The 23,196-nt window shown below is 36.4% G+C and overlaps 1 protein-coding gene across 4 annotated transcripts in view; it reads right to left on the bottom strand.

Moving 5' to 3' along the window:
• Positions 1-23,196, bottom strand: part of LOC106869274 (nuclear pore membrane glycoprotein 210) — a 115,338-nt gene that overhangs the window by 18,497 nt on the left and 73,645 nt on the right. For all 4 annotated transcript variants that reach the window (XM_052968387.2, XM_089352464.1, XM_052968388.2 and 1 more), the window contains 10 exons: positions 20,758-20,838; positions 17,215-17,346; positions 15,393-15,548; positions 12,470-12,561; positions 10,742-10,919; positions 9,633-9,805; positions 6,314-6,398; positions 4,758-4,890; positions 4,100-4,233; positions 2,310-2,430 (listed from right to left, as the gene is read on the bottom strand). In XM_052968387.2, the coding sequence (XP_052824347.1) occupies positions 2,310-2,430; positions 4,100-4,233; positions 4,758-4,890; positions 6,314-6,398; positions 9,633-9,805; positions 10,742-10,919; positions 12,470-12,561; positions 15,393-15,548; positions 17,215-17,346; positions 20,758-20,838 (1,285 nt within the window). The remainder of the gene's footprint in view (positions 1-2,309; positions 2,431-4,099; positions 4,234-4,757; positions 4,891-6,313; positions 6,399-9,632; positions 9,806-10,741; positions 10,920-12,469; positions 12,562-15,392; positions 15,549-17,214; positions 17,347-20,757; positions 20,839-23,196) is intronic.

Raw genomic sequence — 23,196 nt, 5'->3', positions numbered from 1 at the left:
CCTGGATTACCAAAAGTTTAATTTTGAATTGGTGCCACCAATGCTTCATCCCTCAAGCAAAGGAATACCTCCAAAATGTATGCATAGAATTCAAGGTGTTGCTTGTTCTGGATAATGCTGGTGGTCACTCTTTGGATTTGAATCACAAGGGACTCTAAGTTGAGTTCCTCTCTGCTAACATCACCTCCCTCATCCAGCCTACGGATCAAAGCGTGATCCGTGCCTTCAAGGCACTTTGCACTCGGAACTCTCTCTAACACCTCGTAGACACAGTGGATTCGGACGAGAATTTTAAGTTAAAGGAGTACTTGTGTAACTTCACGATCGCAACGCGCTTGTCAGTCATCCACACTCCCCTTAAAGACATAAAAAAAAAGAGAAACAATCGCATGCTGGAAGGTATGGCCAGAGTGTGTCCAGGACTACGAGGGCTTCTCACCTGAAGATATTTAGTACAAGATTGTCAACAATGTGGTGAAACTGGCAAAGGTACTTGGTGGTGAAGGCTTTGACGACATCACACAAGATGAGGTCAACAATCTCATTGATGCCCACTCTGGAACCCTGACACACGAAGATTTGTTTAGAGTTAATGAAGTCTACCAGCAAAGAGGAGGAGGAAGTGCCAGAATGTCTGTCCGACCTTTTAAAGAGAGCAAAGGAAATTACAAGGGAAAGTGGAAGCATAGGATCCCTATATGGTTCAGTGTCTCCAATTTAAAAATGCCATCAATGCTGCCATGTAGACATATAAAACTCTACTCACTACCATGAAGAAACAACGACCACAACTTCCCATCACAATGTTCCTCAAGGTCACCAAGACAGCCTTGCAGGAAGATATGACATCCCCTAAAACATCTGAAGAAGAGGCATCACCTGAAGAGCTTTAAATCTTCATTGTTTTATTTTTATTATCATTCTCTTAAATCAATATCATTCATTATTGGTTAGTAACCATACATTTTACTTTATTTTTTATTAAATTATTATTAAATATTATATATATATATATATATATATATATATATATATATATATATATATATATATATATATATATATATATACACACATAATATTTTACGTTATATTTTGACATTATAGGCATTTTTATGGACCATGTCTAATACTCACGGTTTTTCATTATTCGCGGGTGCTCTAGGAATGTAACCCTCGCAAATACACATATGGGCTTCTTTCAGCTTCCATCAACCATATCCACTCACAAGGCTTTGGTTGGCTTGAAGCTATAGTAGAAGACACTTGCCCAAGGTGCCACAAGGTGAACCATGTAGCAGAGAAGCAAGCTTCTTACCACACAGCCTTGCCTGTGCCTATATATATGAGGGTTTGGGTGTGTGTGCGTACGTTTGAAAGCTTTCCAATTCAGCTTATTTCTACTCAACATTTTACAAAAGATATTGGTTAGGATGTCTGTTTGTCTATCTATCTATCTATCTATCTCTATCCATCTCCCTATCTATCTATCTATCTACCTATCTATCTTATTTATCAATCTACCACTAAACCTTTTAAACGTTCTGAACTTTTGAAGCTTCTGAACCTTTGAACTTTGGAAATTCGAAAAAAAAAAAGAAAACTTTCTGGATTTTCTCAACTGAGGATTTCCAAAGACCTCCTCACAGTTCACTGTTCATATAAAAAATTTTTAATATTTAAAAAAAATTTTTAATATTTTTTCTTGTTTTTCTTTCTTCATTTTTCCTTTTTCAATTTCCCAATTTTCTATTTTGTCAGTTCTCCATGGTTTTCTCTCCATTGCCCAACTCTACCATCTTTCACCCTTAGCCCTTGGTTTCCCTATCGATAAACTGCTACAAACCTCCCCCAAGTAACATCTCTCCTTCTACCAATTCATTCTTTCGTCCTAGCTCAACTTCACTACTCTTAGTATAACACCCCACTCTCACCATCCTACTACAGCATCACCCTGTCACATCTCTCTGTACTAGTCAACATTTTACATCAGTGTTTATCATACTTTTTTAGGCTTTTGCCACTTGACACCCAGGCCACATTCCTAGCACCCCGCTCACTCACCAGCACAAATATAGACCACTTTCTGTAGTCAATTCAAAACAAGTTTATTTCACAAATAAAACTCTTTTTTCTTCTTTTTTTGCACATCCATTGCCCCCGTTTGGCCACCTTATTATTGCCCAACTTTTCTTCAATGCCTGCTGGATCTATCTACTGCTTCCGAAGGGACAGTACTGCCCACTTTGGCAACCACTGTTTTACAAGAAGCTGAAAGAGTTGAAAAACAAGAGAACAGGAAATCTTACCTATGAAGCTTTTCTGATGACTCAATTTCACAGGGAAGAGATAAACTTTTTGATGACCAACATTTGACACAAATGCTGTAGTGTTTTCCAGAAAGATTTCACCAACGGCTTCAACCACGACCTGCAATCAATAAAAATAAAATATCACAATGAAGCAAGTTTTAATGAACAAATTAGTTTATCTTCCATCTTTTGCTTGTTTCAGTCATTGGACTACAGCCATACTGCAGTACTTAAATCCATCACAGTACTCATATTTATAAGCCTGGTGTTTATTCTTTAAGTCTCCTTTTGCTGAACTGCTAAGTTAAGGGGACCTAAACAAACCAACACAGACTGTTAAATGGTGGTGAAACAAACAATGACATGAATACACACACACAACAGGCTTCTTTGAGTTTCCATCTAACAAATCCTCTCACAAGAATTTTGGTTGGTCCAGGGCTATAGCAGACAACAGTTGCCCAAGGTGCCATGCAGTGGAACTGAACCCAAAACAATGCATTGGAAAGCTAGCTTCTTACCAAATAGTCATGCCTGCAATGATTACAAGATTAACATGTTAGCATTTAAAACTGGCCATAGCAGGTCGAAACATACTAGTTTCATGTTCAGATTAATCAGATCCTGCCTCTCACACCCGTTCTACAATGTCATTCTGAAAATAAGCAATCATTTCATAGATAATGCAGGATTAATTCAAAACAATGTGAATAAATAAACATTACATTTGACAGAGTAATCTAAATGCTAAAGGATTAGCTCTAAAAATGATAATGGATCAATATTGTGTGTGTGTGTGTTGGCACTCCGTCACTTACGACGTCGGGGGTTCCAGTTGATTCGATCAACGGAACAGCCTGCTCGTGAAATTAACGTGCATGTGGCTGAGCACTCCACAGACAAGTGTACCCTTAATGTAGTTCTCGGGGACATTCAGCATGACACAGTGTAACAAGGCTGACCCTTTGAATTACAGGCACAACAGAAACAGGAAGTAAGAGTGAGAGAAAGTTGTGGTGAAAGAGTACAGCAGGGTTCGCCACCATCCCCTGCCAGAGCCTCGTGGAGCTTTAGGTGTTTTCACTCAATAAACACTCACAACGCCCGGTCTGGGAATCGAAACCGCGATCCTATGACCGCGGATCCGCTGCCCTAACCACTGGGCCATTGCGCCTCCACATAATGGATCAATAATTATGTAAAAAACAACAACAATAGTTTCAGATTAAGGTAAAAGGCCAGCAATTTTGAGGGGAGGAGTAAGTTGATTACATTGACCCCAACACTTGACTATCACTTATTTTATCAACCCTGAAAGGATGAAAATTACCCTAATAATTGACTGGTTCTCTATTTAACTGACTCTGAAAAGATGGAAAGCAAAGTGAACTTTAACCCTTTAGCATTTAAACCAGCCATGTCCGGCCAAAAGTATTCTGCCTGTTTTATGTTCAAACTGGCCAGATCTGGTGTCTCACACCAGCCCTACAATATCGTTTTTAAAATTAACAGCTACCTCATCAAAATCTCATAGCTACAAGATAATGCATGATTAGTTCAAAACAATGTGGATAAAAAAGCATTAATTTTGGCAGAATAATGCGAACACTAAAGGGTTAAAGGGATTCAAACTCAGAATGTAAAGAGCTGGAAGAAATGCCACCAAGCATTTTTTCTGACATGCTAACGATTCTGCCAATCCACTGAAATAATAATGGGGATGATGTTGACAATGACAAAGGTGACAATATTGATGACAATGATGATAAAGAAATTGAATTCATTACCTCTGTAACAATATTCAAATCAGATGACATATTGAAGGTAACGTAAGATTTACCAATGTTGGTGGCAACAGCTACACCAGTGTCTTGGTTAATAGTAATGGCACCACTTGAACTGGCCCACATACCTTTCACACCTGAAAACAGTAAATAAACACATTGTAAATATCATTTTACAGAATTTGAACATGTTTAGATATGTTTATAGTTAAACATGTTTAGATATGTTTATAGAAGGTAGTACATACTTGTGTGTGTGTGTGTGTGTGTGTGTGCATGCATATAAGCATTTGTTTGTAAAGAGAGAGAGAGAGAGAGAGAGAGAGTAGATATCTACAGAGAGCTGAACATGTTTAGATGAGCCTGTTGGGGGTTGAACATGTTTAGATGTGCTCATACAGAGCTGGACATGAGTAGATGAATCCATTAGAGGGCTGAATATGTTTAGATGTGTACACAGAGAGCTAGAGATATTTAGACATGTCCACAGAGGGCTGAACATGTTTAAATGTGTCTACTGAGAGTTAAACATGTTTAGATGGCTTAAAGAAGAAAGTCTGAGATCCCCCTTTCAGAACTTATAGGCAAGTTCTGGCAACAAGTCCTTAAAAATAAAAACTGAACATGGAAATTATCAAACAGCTTTACAAATAATATTTACCTTTTGATGAAGACAATGGAACATCAAAACAGAAAATCTGTCCAAATTTCATGGTAGCCATCTGTGGGACAATGGCTTGTTTCACAGGGATGTTGATGTAATCTGCAAGCTTACGATCATCAGCATTCCAAACCTTATCAAAGAAAATGTAAAAAAAATTATACACAGCCATTTTGTCTTCCTGCCAATCCTGATAATTCTAAGATTTACAGCAGGTTTAAAGGTACAATACACCACAATGTCAGCCAACAAATAGTGAAGGAAGGAGCTTCCATGTTGATATGTGTCAGAAGATTCAATAGGATCTGACAAGCCAGAAAACTGCCTCAAGCTCCAATATCTGCTTTGGCATGGTTTCTATGATTTGATGCCCTTCCTAATGCCAACCACTTTACAGTGTGCACTGGGGTCTTATTCTTGTGGCATTGGTACTTGTGAGGTCACCAAATGTCAACCAGCACTTTGCAAAAAGAAAATGTTTAGACATCTGTGTATGTATGTGTGCACGTGTGTGTGACATTGCATGTGTATACATACATGCGAGTGAGAAAGATATCGAATGTATGTGTTTGTGTGTAGTGTTGAACATGTTTAGACATATGCATGCATGAAGTGTTGAGTATGTTCAATTATGTGGATGTTGAATCTGTCCAGCAAGCCCTAGAGGCTAATGTCAGCCAGCATTCCATAGTTGTGTCCGAGAGGATATTAAACACTCTATCGAGAAGAATAAGGATATAAATTAATCATCATCATTATTTTACTTTCTGCCTTCCATGCTGATATGCGTCAGATGATTCAATAGGATCTAACAAGCCAGAAAACTGCCTCAAGCTCCAATGTCCACTTTAGGATAGTTTCTATGACTTGATGCCCTTCTTAATGTTAACCACTTTACAATGTGATGGGGGATTATTTTTGTAACATTGGCAATTGTGAGGTCACCAAGTAATTCACAAGAAAAAGCCCCTCAACTGAGTTTGGGTGTAGTGGTAAGGCATGTGGGCCTTGTGCTAGATGCTAAGAAGCTAAAGTATGATAGAACAAGTGTCTTGATAAAGTGGAGATACATAGCTATTCCAGCTGGAAAGAGAGAAGAGATGGTGGTGAGGAGGTGTCTGAGTGCACAAAGGTGGATAAAGAGAGAACAGGGAAGAGGATCAAACAGGGTGGATGGGTAAGTTCACAAGAGAGTGAAAACAGAGTGACAAACTGTTTAGAGCTGTAAAGTGGTTGGCATTAGGAAGGGCATCCAGCCATAGAAACCATGCCAAAACAGGCATGGAGCCCAGGTAGCTCTTCAGCTGGTCAGCTCCTGTCAAACCGTCCAACCCATGCCAGCATAGAAAACACATGTTAAATGATGATGATAGGAATAGAAGTAAACACAGGTGGAGGCAATGGTCAATGTGAATATCACTTTGAAGGACGAGTTTGAAGGAAATAGGAGTGAAACGTAACAGTATAAAACACAAACAAACCATTTGATAGAGTCAAAAGGGTCAAAATGAAAATAAGAAATTCAAGAATATTCACAAGATTTTCTGTAAACAGACCTTTAAAAGGGTTTGTCCAGCATTGGTTGTTTTAATCAACAGTGTGTTGTTTTCAGCACCATTAACAATCTGTAGAAGATCATAACTGAAAAAATATTTTTTTAAAAATTTAGAACACTTTAAAACAAAAAGTTTGCATGCAACAATATCGCAAATTATGCATGTTTATGCAATGAATCCTGTATATATGTATGCTATGTAGTTTAAGTTAATACACATATTAGACCAGTCGCATTCTAGACCAACACTTCCCCTTTCTATATATTCAAGCTTAAAAATTTATCAGGCATGGAAAATGTAATCAGTGTATATACACATTTACATTTGTGTATAAATATCAAATCCAGCATATATATTTCCTTTCATCAGTTTCAGCTCAAAGCTGCAGCCATGTTATATATATATATATATATATATATATATATATATATCAAAAATTTAAATAAGAGTTTTGACGCTAATATCCATTTAAATTAAAGTAAATTTAATTTAATTTAAATGGATATTAGCGTCAAAACTCTTATTAAAATTTTTTATATATAACCAAGGAGAGCGATCCATAAGGAGTCTAGTATAGACCTTTGTGGACGAATTTTTGCTATTTTGGTAACGATTACATGTTTTATCTCACCAATACATTGTGGAGATATCATCATATGAAAACATATATATATATATATATATATATATATATATATATATATATATATATCTATATATATATCTATATATATATATATATATATATATATATATATATATATATATATAATAGCAGCTAAGCCCAGTTTCACCCAGTCTGTTTGGATGATGTGGCTGTGATCGTTTTTGGTTAGGCATAATCTATAACAGCGTTTCTCAACCTGGGAAGCTGAATTAAATTTTTCATCATCACAGGGAAGCAGGAATAAATTTTTCAATGTCCAAAGGGAGCCAAATCAGGGAAAAGGTTGAGAAACGCTGATCTATAACGATGGTTTTTATTTAGGTACATCGTAAAAGTAAGTATAAAGAATGCTAAATATAAAGAAAAGTATGTTTTTTCAAGCAAATAGTTGGAAAAAATATTTGCCATTTCAAGTCATCACTAAAAACAAAGCTAATCAATTTTTGAATGAAATAATAATTTTTTTTTTTTTTTATTGTAAGTTGTCAATTTTGCCCGAGAAATAAAGTAAATAATCACCAAATGCATTGTAAAAAATTTGCAACTCGATAGCAAATATCTCCAAATTGATTAGAAATGCATAAATTTAATAATAAAGACACTAAATAAGATTTGGTCGAGAAATACCAAAGAAATTACTTTATATCAACAAAAAACAGACACATACCTTTATAGAGAACAGATTTTACTCAAGTGAAACACCAAATACAGAGTTGAAACACAGTTTCATTATTCTTTTCAGCGTTGAATGTTAACCATCACACTTCCATTGCACATGCACACACACACACACGTTCACATACCCCAACCATCCCACTTCCATTGCACGCACACACACACACACACACACACACACACACACACACACACACACACAACACACACACATATATTCACACAGATTTAAACGCTGTTTCATTTATTTTCTTCAGCGTACAATTTTCATCATCACACTATCAAGTATAGCATCACCCCATCCTTCCTTATTCATGTATCACCCCTTCCTTTCTCATTCACAAACACAAGATTATGATTGTCTCGATAACCATGGGAGCTATGAAAAAAATACAAAGCCCAGCATCACCACAGGATCATTCTACATATATGTATAGATTTTCACGCAATTCCACCCAGCCATTTGACTGTGAATCCTAAGACAAGAATCGCCCATGTCAAATTTATATATATATATATATCATCATCATCATCATCATCGTCGTTTAACGTCCGCTTTCCATGCTAGCATGGGTTGGACGATTTGACTGAGGACTGGTGAAACCGGATGGCAACACCAGGCTCCAGTCTAATTTGGCAGAGTTTCTACAGCTGGATGCCCTTCCTTATATATATATATATATATATATATATACATACACACATTTTACTTGTTTCAGTCATTAAATTATGTCCATGTTGGAGCACTGTTTTGAGAAATCTTAGTTGAATTAATTGACCTCAGTAATTATTTTCATTTCTTTTTAAGCCTGGTATTTATTCTATTGGTCTCCTCTGCCGAACTGCTAAATTACAGGGATGTAAACTCATCAATACCGGTTGTCAAGATGTGGTAGGGGACAAACACAGAGATATGTCTGCATGTGTATGTGTGTGTGTACACACTATGGTATGATGTCAGCGACTGGGGAGCTGCCCGCTGGCCGGAACCGTGAACTGACCGGAACGGCGAGCTGACCGGAAGAGGAAGAAGGGCAGAGGGAGCCTTGATCGGGATTCCGTGCCCTTTTCGAACGGGGTTGTTGTGAGGAGAGGACGTGCCAAGCGATCGTCTAGGTGTTGGGAGAAGCAGCTGCTATTGCTAGCGTTCTTCGGGTTGGGCCAGCCACGAGGATTGGATACTGCAGGACAGACTCGAGCAAAGGAAGGAAATCGAGGTAAGCAGATTACTTCTACTCGCACGCATACACCACACACACACGGCAGGCTTCTTTCAGTCTCTGTCAACTAAATCCACTTACAATGTTTTGGTTGGCCCAAGGTTATAGTAGAACATACTTTCCCAAGGTGCCCAAGGTGCAATGGGACTTAACCTGGAACCGTATTTTTGAGAAGCAAACTTCTCACAACACAGTCACATGCACTGATGTCACTATATATACTTATCAATAGGAAGAGAAGTATCAAAGAAAGAGAGGAGATATTATATTTATGTATGTTGAGATGGGGTGTATTTCAAAAGATATACTTCGACAAGAAGAGATGTAGTAGTAGAGCTACAGTACAATAGAGAGGGTGAACATTCTCTACTGTCTGACCACCCCCAAGCACAATTTGTCACAGGTATTATCTAGTTTCTCAGTCATAGACAGTTCTAGTACACAATATACACTAACAGAGAAGTAAAAATATTTTCAAGCTGGTAACAGATGTAACCCTTTAGCATTTAAACCAGCGAAGTCTGGCCCAAATATGCTGTTTTATGTTCCAACCAATCAGGTCCAGCCTATCACACCTACCTTTCAATGCCATGATAAAATATACAATCACATCATCAAAATTACAAAATTACAAAATAATGCATGATTAATAATAAATAATTTAAATGAAAAAGTATTACATTTGGCAAAATAATCTGAATGCTAAAGGATAAATCTTAATTGAGTTAAGAAATTTTGTAAGGTAGTAAAAGCTTACCGGTTGCATGTGAATTTGGTCTGAATGTTGGTAGCATGGAAGGTGTGACCAATTTCATCATGGAATGACACGTGGATAGATAAAGTGGCACCAAGAGGAAGAGCAGACAGGCTACCACTTTTAGACTTAAAGACAGTATCAACACTGAGCATTAAGAAGGAGACTGGTTTCACCTTGAAAGAGAAACAATTATATTTGGGGATAAAAACGTGCACCATCTCCACCAATAAACTCTGACCAACCAATGCAAGCATGAAGAAAAAGACATTATAACAATGATGGTTATGATTCAGTTGCAGAAAACTAAGGCATCAACATATAAAAGTTCTCATAGACAGCTAACCTTGAACCCCTATAATAAACAGTGGCACCACTGAAGTCTGAACACTATTGGTCACCTACCTGTACATTAACTTCTTTAACTCATTGCTAACCCTTACCTTGTCACCAGAACATAGAATGCATGGCTCCCAGAGCTATTCATTTGCCTCAAATGATTTTATCAACTACCTGACTAGAAAATGAGAAATCCAGTCAAAAGCCTTCTCCAAGACAAAAACAAATGATAGGTAAAGTGGTTTGCTATTGGCTAAAAACTTCTCTTGTAGCACCTCACCAAAAAAGAGGACATCTCTACATTGGCATAGATCCAAATTACACTTCATTAAAGCTAATTTTCTTCCTAATTTAACTGTGCTTATAACTCATTCTGCTACTTCTATAATTTGGTCCAGCAACTTGGGAGATTACACAAATACAGTTTTAATATACATTCTCCTAGCATCTCTAAGTAATAGCTAGACCTGCTACAAAATAGTAGCCAAACTGCCCTCAAATCACCCTACTGTCAGAGAAAAGAACTGTTTGGATAGTTTGATACTGGGTTCATGATATACATGAGAATGATAGGATGATCATAGCTGGAATGAATTTGGTCAAAGGTTTGTTCAATCAGGGATGGGCTGGGGTTAGAGACAACAACAAAGCTAATTAGAGTACAAGAATTATAGTTCCATTTTAAGTTTTAAAAATAGACAAAAAAAATTGAAGACAAATACTTATCTAAGTACCATAAGAACAATCAAACATCATAAGCCAAAGATACTCACTATAACATTGAAAACCATTGTCTGGTTGATGCCAAAATCTTCAACAGCAGATATCATAAGAGTAATCTGCCCAGTTTTAGAACCAGTCGAGAGGATACCATTTTCGCGGACAGTTACTTCAGGTGCTTTTTCACCAGGTCGGCTACTTGTTTTGTAAAGCAGACGAACAGAATTATCCCTTTGAAAAAAAAACAAAAGAAACACAAAATAAAACATATTTTGTTAACAACAAGGAACTGGAATTCATCATCATCATCTTAACATTCATTTTTCTATGCATGTATGGGTCAAATAGAGTCCACTGAGGTAGATTTTCAACGTGATGATGCCCTTCCTGTTGTCAACCCTCATCTGTTTCCAAGCAAAGTAATATCTCCCTAAGGCTGAACATGCTTTCCCATAAGATTGGAAACAAACAACACAACTTACATGATGGTGACACTCAGTTACAATTATTGCATGCTGTCAAAATGAAGAGACACCAAACACACACAAAGTTTTAGTCAACCTAGAACTATATAAGACACTTGCCCGAGGAACTGTGCACTAGGAATGAATCCAAAACATGACTGGAAAGCGAACACCTTAGCCACACAGCAAAGTCTGTCCTCTCTTTTATTCTCCATCTCAGCATAATAAGGGCTACAGCACTCTCACAAATGCCTTGATAAAATACACCTAGTGCACCTTGTAAAGTGGTTGGTGTTAAGAAGCTATGGTAACCTTACCAAACAGAAGTGTCAGAGCAAGATATGGTCCTTTAACCAGTTTAAGAGGGCTTACAGTTAACTTGACTGAGATGATATGTTTATTCCTTGCCAATATGGAAAACAGATATAAAATGAAAATGATGATAGTGACAATGAATATTGTAACCCTTGGTTAAGTTTAGCAGTCTAGCTTGTTCTACTTTTTTCGTTAAAAAGTTATTACAAAGCAGACTTAGTAACTAGTAATGAACAAAATGTTAACAGACCTATTTGTAGGGACCCAGACATAGACTGACCTTTCCAATAAGATAATTAAGATATAGTTAATCACATGGAGGCAGCATGTTACACTGCACATACACATTCTTAAAAGTACTTCAAGATTCTACACCAATCATCATCATCATCATTGTTTAACGTCCGCTTTCCATGCTAGCATGGGTTGGATGATTTGACTGAGGACTAGTGGAACCCGAAGGCTACACCAGGCTCCAATCTGATTTGGCAGAGTTTCTACAGTTGGATGCCCTTCCTAACACCAACCACTCCGAGAGTGTAGTCACCAAAGAAAATGAATCTTGCCAATAGCATCTATCTATGAAGTACATTTTAGCATTGTCCTTTTACTAAATACATTGAGTAATGTAATACTGATAAATGACGTACACAGATACACTTTGAAGATAAGTATTATGCTGATTTTAATGGAATTTATACTCAGAACCCGTGAAGACAGAGCATATATCTTTCTGTCATGCACTCTCTCTCTCACACACACTATTTCTTTTCCCTTTTGAGACTAACTTGCCTGAGATAACCTTTAGTTTTATAATATAAACTTCTTGCTTTGAAGTGATTTAAATTAAAATCCTACATCGAAATTTTGCATTATGTTCCAACCACCAGCTAATAGATAACACCGTTATTTTACAAAATTCTTTGTTATTTTCAAGATTAATTGAAACAAAGGCAGTGTGGTAACAAAAAGAAATGTGGTAACAAGAGAATTAATACTGACCGATTAGTCTTCAGCTGCATTTCAGTGTTGGCTGTAACCAATATGTAACCATCAACCATGCTTGGTGAAATCAAGGTCAGCCCATCAAAAACCTGATTAAAAGAGAAACACAATATGACAACCAAAGCAAATCTAAAAAGAATATCTTTTAAGATTCATACTAGCAATATAATAGCAAAAATGTGCCTAATGTACATATCCAAGTCATGCATGTATGCATTCTTGTGTATATTCTGTCTGCTGTTTTACATTTTTCTATATAGCAACTATTGTATACACACAATCAACTGACAAACAAAACATCATCATCATCATTTAACATCCGCTTTCCATGCTAGCATGGGTTGGACGATTTGACTGAGGACAGGCAAGCCAGAAGGTTGCACCCGGCTCCAACTTGATCTACAGCTGGATGCCCTTCCTACTCCGAGAGTGTAGTGGGTGCTTTTACGTGCCACTGGCACGAGGGCCAGTCACAAGGTACTGGCAATGGTCATGCTCAAAAAGGTGTTTTTTATGTGCCACCTGCACGGGAGCCAGTCCAGCGGCACTGGCAACGACCTCGCTCGAATGATTTTCTAACGTGCCACCAGCACAAGAGCTAGAAGGCGACGCTAGTGATGATTACGCTCAAATGGTGCTATTTACAGGCCACTAGCATGGAAGCCAGACAGCTGCTCTGGCAATGAACATGCTCGGACAGTGCAGTTAGTGCTCCACTGGCGCAGGTGCCAATACAAAATAAATACTAGTGACAGAAGCAGTATTAATACTGAGTGGCAATCTTTATATCCAACTTAATATAGACATATAATTAGACCACCATATTACTGCAGTATATATCTTGAGAGATCCAGAGATATAGACATACGATGCTAAAAGCACAGACGTACATCATTAGCAGGCGTGAACTGTCTGGCATGGGCACCAGAACAGTCAGAATTATAAATGTTAGACATTGTAATCACTAACAACTAATACAGATAAAGAACAAAAGAGGGAGGAACAGAGAGAGGTGATGAAGGAACAGAGAGAAAGGGATAAAGAGGGCGAGGAGAGAGAGTAGAGATGAGAGAGGGAGGAAGAGAACAAGGGAAATGTTAAAAATGTTTAATGTCAGATAAGTCAGCATCAAAGCAACAATGCCAAAACGTCTCATACTGTTACTGTTTACATGACAGAGCACTTACAGTTTCTTTCTCTTTAAATCAGACACTGTGTTTACTGTGTTTTAGTTTCTCATTTATCTCCACAAATATCTCACAATCTTCACAGGTAGGTATGGCAGTGTGAGTAACGAATTCTTTTCACAACTATGTGGTTTTGGCTATGACTCTATCACATGCTACCTTGAGCAAGTACTGTCTGTTACTGCCTTGGGTTGACTAATATCTTATGAATGAAATTTAGTAGACAGAAAGCACAGAACCTCATGTCTGCCAGTGAGCATGTCATTACATTGACAATGTTTAGGTATGTCCTACATAAGCAATGTCCTCACAGCTCAATGGTTTCACATCCAAAACCAGTGAAATAAAGTAAAGGGTAAAGATGCACTTTGGTCGTGAATGACCATGTGATTACAACAAGAAAGTTACCCTCCGAGGTTAAAGTCTGGGCAAGGTTGTTTATGGAAGATCAGCAGTCACCCATGCATACCAGTTTTCCTGCACCACGGCACCGGTGTTATCAAAGGGAAAGGCAAAGGCCAATACAGCTTGGCACCAGTGACATTGCAACTCATTTCCGCAGCTGAGTGAACTGCAACAACATGAAATAGAGTGTCTTGTTCAAGAACACAATATCCAGCCTGGTCTGGGAATCAAACTCACTACCTCATAATTGTGAGCCCGATGCTCTAACCATTATTCACTAGCGGAATAAATTACCTTATGTATAAAAGGTCTGGTGACAGAAAAGGCATCAAGCTGTAGAGTATTACACTAAGTCTTTCCCATATACTAGCACAGAAATATCATCATCATCATCATCGTTTAACGTCCGCTTTCCATGCTAGCATGGGTTGGACTATTTCACTGAGGACTGGTGAAACCGGATGGCAACACCAGGCTCCAATCTAATTTGGCAGAGTTTCTACAGCTGGATGCCCTTCCTAACGGGAAGTAAATAAGGGAAGTAAAATGATGATGATTTATGTATTCAGCAACAAAGTCACTCAGCAAGAGATATTTTGTTCAAATACTGCTTGAAGTCCTGTTGCACTATTTTCTGTTTCAAGGTTGGTACTTATAATGTCTAATGTCATTAATTTGTTTGCTTAACCCTTTAACATTTAAAGTGGCCAGATCCAGCCCAAATATTCTACCAATTCTGTGTTAAAACCAGTAAGATCCAGCCCCTTACATCTACCCTATGATGTCATTCTAAAAAAATATCATTGCACCACCGAAATCTTAAAGCTACAAGATAAGGCATGACAAATTCAAAATAAAGTGAATGAATAAGCATTACATTCAACGGAATAATCTGAGTGCTAAAGGTTAACATTGGTTTTGCCATCCTAGCCATGGATTCCACTGGGAGTAATTCAAAGCAGAACTTTATGACCAGATGCTCTTCCTGTCACAAACCATTACCTATTTACTTTGTCTTTTCTTTTTTTTTTTCAAAGTAAGGAACTCTTCAGTCTAGTGAGCTTCGAAAGTTTAGAGCATTCAGTCATAATACCAACAAGGAATGCTAACATCATTATTCCCTTCAGGCAGTGACAAGAGCAGAACATCAACATTCATATATATCCATGCACAACACAGTCATACCTGCATCCATCATTTGTATTAGAATCTTAGCCATTAATTTATAATTAAAAAAACAAAGAAATCAATGTCAAATCAAATCAATGAGAAATATTGAAGCAAAACATTTTTTTTTTAAATATGAAGATTTTTTTTAAAAAACTTACTTCGATTTGTAATTCGTCTCGAAATTCTTTGTCTAAAACAATTTGATTTTTGCCTTTTAGTGTTGGTTTTACTCTCAGTTGTACAGTGATGATCCCAGGTCCCATTGCTACCAAATGAGTGGCAAAATTGCTTTCTCTTGGCAAATTCAGACCAGTCTGAAAAGAATGACAAATATTAATACAACATGAAAAGAAGACCCAACTTCTTCAAATAATCCACTGATATTCCATCTGGTGTGATATTTTAAGTGCTTTACTAGATCAGCAATGGGTTGCATAATTCTGCTAATTCACAAATAGTTTGAAGAAATTTCTGAGTTGGAAGACTAACACAGATCAAATCAATACATAACAGATTTCTACATACATTTATCAAGAAGCAAATGGCAACAAATTTCATTGCCTGTAGCTCAGCAACTTTCCAAGCAAAGCATGTGAATTTTCCCAAATGCACTCAAGTACACAAACATATATACATGCATACCATTGTATACACCATCACACACATATATACAGACCAAACATCATTCAATATGATTTACCTTTTACATTGGAAGTCACTTGCTTGTTAAAAATCATAGTAGCTTCCAGTTCTGCCTTGTTTGTACTTAATAGTAACCTTTCATTAGCTGCAACTTGAGAAGTAATTGAATGTTTGTCGGAGTTGCATGGGATAAGATGTGGCGTCAAGTGGGTCAGTAACATAAGATTAGCAGCAGTACCAAATACATTACTTACTGCTAGTCTCAATTATGTTAATACTGATATATTTATACTGATTCATGTGCATTTGAATCTCTTAGAGAGAGATACTTCACTGTAAATTACACTCTACTCAATTAGAAATAACATTCTAGATACCAGCATGGTTGTGTGGTTAAGAAGTCTGTTTCACAACCATGTGCTTCTAGATTGTCTCACAGCACAATACCATGGGCAAGTTTCTTCAACTGTAGCCCTGGATTAACCAATACCTGGCGAAAGAATTTGATAGATGGAAATTGCACAAAGCCTGCCAAAAGAAAGAGTATGAGTGCTTGTGTGTTACTGAGTGTATGCTCACATGTGTGTAAATGTTTACACACTGCATACTTCATATGAAAATCTGTTGAACAATATGTGGTTAAGTTTGTTATTTGCCTGCCAACAAATTGTCTGCTAGCTCTGTGCTTTTACCATACAAAACAGGTAAAAGTTAGCAACAGAAATGGTATCTGGCTATAAAACAATGCTTCGATAATATATATTCATCTCACACATGCTAACAGAAAGAAACGGATGTAAGAACGAAGAGACTTCCATAAAGCATTAATCACTTCAAACTACGAAAGGGTGCTGAAAAGTTCCTGGTTTTAAGGGTATCGTGAAAGGCCTGGTTGGAGGCCCAACCTTCCAAGTTCTTTTGCAGATCACTGCAAGAAGTGTGTGAATCTGAGAGGGGAATGTTTCAAATAAAATCATAATTAACTGACCCTACTGTATTTTCTTTTATTCAAATCCAGGAACTTTTCAGCACCCCCTTGTATATCTGTGATTTTATATATATATATATATATATATAATATTAGGGACAAAATTCAAAATTACAGGTAAAAACTCAATTAAAATCATTATACTCATTGTGCTTTTAATTATTAATTTTTCTATATGTGATAGTGGATTTTCATTGATGAGTTCTTGAAACTTGGTTCTTTTCCCTAAAACTATATATATATATATATATATATATATATATATATATATATATATATATATATATATATATATACATATATATATATATAACACTAGAAACTATGAAAGCATTATTGAAGTTATTTACCTTGTGGTAGACTGACTGGAGTGTAGCAACCTTACTGTTACTGACTGTCCAAGAAAAACTCAAAGGTGGAATAGCACTTCCAAATGAGAAAGGGGTCACATTATCAGTGATACCAACTGCAAATAGTGGCATCTGAAATAGAAAAAGGAAGATTTAAATAAATCTGACAATTAGCTACAACTCATTGAAAACAAGGAAGAGTAACAATTCAAAACAATGTGTATAAATAAGCATTACATTTGACAGAGTAATCTGAATGTTAAAGGGTTGTGTGGATGGGGAATAAGAATTAAATGATTCTCTTCCTCCGTGCCAACAACTTATATTTATGTACTAATTCTCTGGCAAATTGCACCACCACTGAGGTGTAATTGTGTCTAGAATTATCTTCCATGCTAACCAGAAAATAAGTTATGGTAGATTCATCATTATCATCATCATCATCATTTAACGTCCGCTTTCCATGCTAGCATGGGTTGGACAATTTGACTGAGGACTGGCGAACCAAATGGCTACACCAGGCTCCAATCTGATTTGGCAGAGTTTCTACAGCTGGATGCCCTTATGTTTTTTTCTTCTTTTCACATATCTGATATTATCTTTCTCAAACATAAACATATTTTGCTAATATTTAAGAAGCAGAGCATCAAGACCTGGTCACAGATAGAGAGTTAACCAAACTATAAATGGCCCTCAGAAATCAACAGGCCAGGAAATGCTTAATTCTGTTGGTTTGTTTTTGCTATTATCTATTTACCCTATGTGTACGTAGAATCAACTATATAACATTTCAGTTATCAAAGTTATCCATTAATGGGTGATTAGCACTGTTCATGTTTGGAAGAGAGAATTATGTAACCTAGTCTACTCTGTTGCGTGGTTAGTGTTAGAAAGGGCATCCAGCTGTAAAAATCCTGCCTAAACAGTTGCAGAAGTCTGGTGCCAGCTTCTGTCAAACTGTCACATAAAAGGAAGATTTAAACGATGATGATGATGATGATAGTACTTGAATGATATTTTATAGGCAAAATTGATATAAACATCATCATCATCGTTTAACGTCCGCTTTCCATGCTAGCATGGGTTGGACGATTTGACTGAGGACTGGTGAAACCAGATGGCTACACCAGGCTCCAATCTGATTTGGCAGAGTTTCTACAGCTGGATGCTCTTCCTAACGCCAACCACTCAGAGAGTGTAGTGGGTGCTTTTACGTGTCACCCGCACGAAGGCCAGTCAGGCGGTCCAGAACATAAAAAAATTTATAATTATATACCACACAGCATTTAGTTTGATGCTCTAATGAATCTACCAGTCAACTACTCTGGTTAATGGTCATAGTTTAATTAGCAATTCTGTTTCTACTGGCTGATTAGAGCTAATCAATTATATACTTATACACAGTTCACTTTAAGTATTTGATAATTGATATGAACAGCAACAATGCAGGGGTTAAGAAGTTCTTTAGTCTTGCTGTAGGCAAGGTAACCTACATAGTGTTCGTGCCACAAAAAAATACACCAGCCAGTAAACTCTGAAATGGGTTTGATGCTGGGAAGAGCCTCAAGCCATAGAAATAGGCGTAAGGTATTTGAGGACATACCTTTTCTAGGTCATTGCTGCATTTTTTGCTAACTCTGTACAATCTTTGTTTCAGAAAATAATAATGGCAGACCCTCAACTCACTCAAGAAATGAAGAAGCATGCTGTTATTGTGGTTATAAAGGCTGAGTATAGTGTTTTAGAAATACTTCGATTTTTAAAAGTTGCCAGATCTTTCATCGACAAAGTTTGTAAGGAGTTAGAGACTGAAGATGGAAACGTATCATCTGTATCAAGGCATATAAAGCATTCTAAACGCTCTGAAATCATCAGAACACTTGAATTTATCCAGCAAGTTCAACAGACCATTGATTACAATCCCAGAAAGTACATGAGATCAAAAGCAAAAGAAAATCACTACATCAGACCTAAAAAGGTTCTTAAACAAACTGAAAAATCCAGAAGAATTGATTTGGTTTTTCAGTTCTATTTGATGGAACATCAAACGTTAGCTGGACTTCATCCATATTGCCTATCTGGCCTAGTTCAAAAGGAGTTTTTTTCGAGAAGCTATAACAAATTTATGAAACTTTACTATTCTATCATCATAGTCACCTAGCATTCTCTGTGCAATTGATGTTTTTGTACATGCTGACAAACCTTCCTGTTTCATAAATCAATAACACCATCCTTCTGTTCCAATAAAGTTCTGAATCCCCTTTTTGTTCGCTAACCGTTTGGCCTCGTTCCTTATTTTCATAGAAATGACTGTGCCTGAAATTCTTACATCTACTCTCCATGTTTTTATTTCCTTCTCAATTTCAGGCCAGTGTGGAACTGAGTAACGAAGGTTATTGTTTCCTTTCTTTGGTGGCTGTAGTTTATTTTCTTGCAGCTGCCAGAAACATATCATTTTTTCAATAGAAGGAGAGCCAAAATACCATGCTGCTACTCTGTTTCCATGCTCTTTAATGTAGTCTATTACTTGAAGCTTGTACCGAATAGTGCAGCTTAACCTCTTTCCCCATGTAACTATATCCGTATAGGTAAAAATCCAGAAAATATAAAAAATCTCTGATCCCTAACGACTTGTATCTCGTGAGCAACTGAATGAAGATTTTGTGTTATCCTTCATATAGCGAACGTTAGCAGTGTTGCCATCAAGTGACAATGCAATAGATGGCAGCACATGTTTTGTAAACAAAAACAAAGCATTTAAGATGCCAATACAGATATCAGGTAATAAAATATTGATAATAACATATATAATAATTATAATATTAGCAATAGTAATTGTGATGATAATAATATGACGATAAATAATAATAATAATAATCTAATGTTTTTTTGGAAAAAATAGGCTATTACAATATCATAGAGAGGTAGGCTAGGCTACATCTACGTGAACTCTGATGAATAATTTCGGCTAACAGTCGCAAGTTTTGAGCCTACATTGAGTGCATTAGACGCAGGGGGATTTTTTAAGCCATTTTGGGGTAAAAAAAGGTGCGTCATATAGGTATGTATGTATGTATGTATGCATGCATACGGTATGTATGTATGTAAAACTTCATAGCTTTATGTTCACTATCCATGCAAGCATGGGTTGGACAAGTTGTAAGAGTAAATTAGCTTTTATTCGGAGCTATTGCTCTCCTAGATGGGTTGAAAGAGGAGTCACACTGCAAACTTTTCTGGATGTCTCTTCATTTACCATTTTTAGATCAGGCAGAAGCAAATCAATTCTATAAATACTTCCCTAGCATGGCATAGCAAGTCAGCTTGCTAGTAGTTACACTAAAGTACTGTTATAACTATCATCTACCATATAGTAAGATAAATAAGTCATCAGTCAATAGCAATAGTTTGGCATAAACAGTAAAAGTACTTTGACCAGTCAGTCATATGGTCTTTTTGAAGAGATATTCTAACGAGTCCTATTAGTAATTAATTTGACAACATTAATTTTAATGCTACTGTTAATTAATTCATAGCACCTACCCATGTACCAATCTTGAGCTGTGTCAGAGGGGAATGAATCTTCACACCAGATAGCTTCAGGACGTAAACATCAATACTGTCCTACAAGAAATAAGACATTTTCAATTACTAAATATAGCTTGCCATTCACTGGTTAACAAAAGCATGAAGGAGGGAAAACACAAACAAGGGGAAAAAAACCCACAAGAAAATAAAACATAAAAGAAAGGATACAAAGAGAAAGCACACATATACCCATACTCTTTTACTCTTTTACTTGTTTCAGTCATTTGACTGCAGCCATGCTGAAGCACCGCCTTTAGTCGAGCAAATCGACCTCAGGACTTATTCTTTGGAAGCCTAGTACTTATTCTATCAGTCTCTTTTGCCGAACCGCTAAGTTATGGGGACGTAAACACACCAGCATCGGTTGTCAAGCGATGCTACGGGGACAAACGCAGACACAAACATATACACACACATACATACATACATTCACATATATGACGGGCTTCTTTCAGTTTCCGTCTACCAAATCCACTCACAAGGCTTTGGTCGGCCCGAGACTATAGTAGAAGACACTTGCCCAATATCTGCAGGATCATCAGTGTAGTCTGTCGATTTATAAAATATAATTTCCAGAACTAGACACAGGACGTCCACCCGAAAGGCAGCACGTGTAGAGTTCTACAAATTACATTCAGTGTATCCTTTCAAATGTCTTCAATCTGGCGCGCTAAGTCCGGAAATAACTCTGCAGTTAATAAATTTTTGCAGCTAATTTACCGATTTGAGAACATCATTATTTAAAATTTATTAATAAGAGTAGAAATTGATATTAATCAATTAAAACCAGTGGTCTAGCATATTAAAAAAATCCGAAGATTAAAATTATATTACATACAAAAATAAGAGGAATGACCAGCAAAAGTGGACTCCTATATGCTAGAAATAGATGCCAAATCATCTAACCACGAAGAATATGTTCTCACTAAAAATTTAGCGACACAACAGACTGCAAAAGGGTAAGACAAATGAAAAAATATTAAATAAAAAATCGATTAACCTACGTACCATGGTTTCACCTGTTAATATTTACATAAGTAAATATCTGCAGGATCATCAGCGTAGTCTGTCAATTTCTCAAACCGGTAAATTAGCTGCAAAAATTTATTAACTGCAGAGTTATTTACGGACTTAGCGCGCCAGAGTGAAGACATTTGAAAGGATACACTGAATGTAATTTGTAGAACTCTACACGTGCTCCCTTTCGGGTGGACGTCCTGTGTCTAGTTCTGGAAATTATATTTTATAAATCGACAGACTGCGCTGATGAGCCTGCAGATATTTACTTATGTAAATATTAACAGGTGAAACCATGGTACGTAGGTTAATCGTCTTTTTATTTAATATTTTTTCATTTGTCTTACCCTTTTACAGTCTGTTGTGACGCTAAATTTTTACTGAGAACATATTCTTCGTGGTTAGATGATTCGGCATCTATTTCTAGCATATAGGAGTCCACTTTTCCTGGTCATTCCTCTTATTTTTGTATGTGATATAATTCTAATCTTTTTAATATGCTAGACCACTGGTTTTAATTGATTAATATCAATTTCTACCCTTATTAAAAAATGTATATATATCTATATATATATATATATATATATATATATATATAGATAGATAGATAGATAGATAGATAGATAGATAGATATAATATATATATATATAGATAGATATAATATATATATATATATATATATATATATATATAGATAGATATATCATCATCATCATCATCATCGTTTAACGTCCGCTTTCCACGATGATGATGATGATGATGATATATCTATCTATCTATATATATATATAGATAGATATAATATATATATATATATATATATATATATATATAATCATAAATATATAGGGATTGACAGTAACCTGCTTCTCCAACATACTGAGAATTCAGAAATAGCAGTCAAAGAACTACTGATTTCAAAACTACAAAATTGTTGATTATTAATTTTATTACTAATTGACGATTCCCTGCCCTGCATATCTGGTGGATAGTTTAACCACAGGAATTTGTACGAGTCTCTTTCCTGTGCGGGACTATTTCTGATACACACTGAATTGAAATTCATTAGGGCGAGGGATTTTGAATTTACTGGCCGATAAATTTCTTAACGTCTTCCTCACGTGGTATTGATGTTCACATGGTCAAAATTAACGTGAGTTATTTAGACATTAACAAATTTATTAGAATATTTAGCTGAAGATCAGAATAGAGTATTTTACTCTTAACTGTGAAACAATTGTACTAAATTAACTAAAGGCAAGTGTTTTTTACTCTTCTCTACTGGTTTTTGTTCTGTGTGTATCAAAAATATCGCTATCAATCTGGAGTAATAATTTGTAGTTTTGAAATCAGTAGTTCTTTGACTGCTATTTCTG

The sequence above is a fragment of the Octopus bimaculoides genome, chromosome 5, assembly GCF_046866305.1.
Source record: "Octopus bimaculoides isolate indiv1 chromosome 5, ASM4686630v1, whole genome shotgun sequence".
NCBI lineage: Eukaryota > Metazoa > Mollusca > Cephalopoda > Octopoda > Octopodidae > Octopus > Octopus bimaculoides.
This window is presented reverse-complemented; position numbering and strand designations above follow the sequence as displayed.